At 37.7% G+C, this 1,224-nt stretch overlaps 1 protein-coding gene across 1 annotated transcript; it reads left to right on the forward strand.

Moving 5' to 3' along the window:
* LOC145029356 (uncharacterized) lies at positions 1-1,224 on the forward strand. Its single transcript, XM_078977912.1, has 2 exons — positions 1-695; positions 990-1,224. Exons 1-2 carry the CDS (start codon positions 66-68, stop codon positions 1,053-1,055), a joined length of 696 nt encoding a protein of 231 aa, XP_078834038.1. The 5' UTR covers positions 1-65; the 3' UTR covers positions 1,056-1,224.

Raw genomic sequence — 1,224 nt, forward strand, 5'->3', positions numbered from 1 at the left:
TATAAACAAAGAGTTAATATTTACAATTTCAAATCAAGAAGCAAATCCCCTTGAAAGAAGCAATAATGTCAGCCTCTTCTTCATCATCAGAAGTAAGCGTGAAGCTTCTGATCGACACCAAAGCAAAGAAAGTCTTATTTGCAGAGGCCAACAAACAGTTCGTGGATTTCCTCTTCCACATCCTTTCTCTTCCTATTGGTACTGTGATCAAGCTTCTCAACAAGACCTCGATGGTGGGCTCACTCGGAAACCTCTATGAAAGCATCGAGAACCTGAGTGATACATATATGCAACCAAACCGAAGTAAAAATTCCGTTTTGAACCCCAAAACCGTGAAATATGGGGCTCATGTCCCACTTTTGCTAACACCCAATGATCACAATATTCCGATGGCCCAGAAGTTTTACAGATGTCATAGTTGTTATTCCAATGTAACTGATGATCCTGATGTTATCTGTCCTCGGTGCCGACATTATCACATGAGCACTCAGTTGACCTTTGTCAGTGGTGGTGGTATGTTGAATGGGACGGCGGAGGGTGGTGGTTTTGTGAAGGAGGTGGTGACTTACATGGTTTCGGATGATCTGGTGGTGAAGCCAATGTCCACCATATCCAGCCTTACTATGTTGAATAAGTTCAATGTGAAGGAAATTGGTTGTCTTGAGGAAAAGGTGATTTCTTTGGAGATGAAAGAGGTATGTGCTGCTGTTTCTTACTGTGCTACGCATAGTTGCATATATTGCTTATTTCTTTATCGGCTAATAATAGCTTGTTTAATATAATGAAGTTTCAAATTCATCGGTTCTTGTAACTATTTTCCAATGTGTTATTAATGTTTTACCAATTTATGTAAACCATTTGGTAATATAATGCATGCTTTGGTAATAAAATTGTGGCGTTGAAATCTGTTTGAATAAATTAACTAGTAAATTTCCGCTGTATATAAATATAAAGTGGTGGCATATATAAAGAAGTGTTTTACTTTGTAGGGTCTGATGTTGCTGAAGGCCTCATTGCAGTGCAAGAATGTGCTTACTTCCTGGAGTAAGGATTAAGGGTGCTTGTCACTGTGTTTTCTCAATAAAAGTTAAGAAGCTTGTTATAGAGTTTCTAAAATCAGTATATTTGGTATTCAATCTTCAGAAATGTTCCGGTTTTTCACCTTTATGTTCTTGATTCCAACTTTATTTTGCAAATGCGATGCATATGGTTGTTGATTCCTAA

This window comes from Lactuca saligna, chromosome 2, assembly GCF_052625555.1.
Source record: "Lactuca saligna cultivar CGN05327 chromosome 2, ASM5262555v1, whole genome shotgun sequence".
Taxonomy (NCBI): Eukaryota; Viridiplantae; Streptophyta; class Magnoliopsida; order Asterales; family Asteraceae; genus Lactuca; species Lactuca saligna.

Bases quoted from the DNA above. Each gene is read 5' to 3' on its own strand.
- LOC145029356 (XM_078977912.1), top strand. From the start codon at position 66: ATGTCAGCCTCTTCTTCATCATCAGAAGTAAGCGTGAAGCTTCTGATC. The intron at 696-989 runs GTATGTGCTGCT...TTTACTTTGTAG, and splicing joins TTTCTTTGGAGATGAAAGAG to GGTCTGATGTTGCTGAAGGC.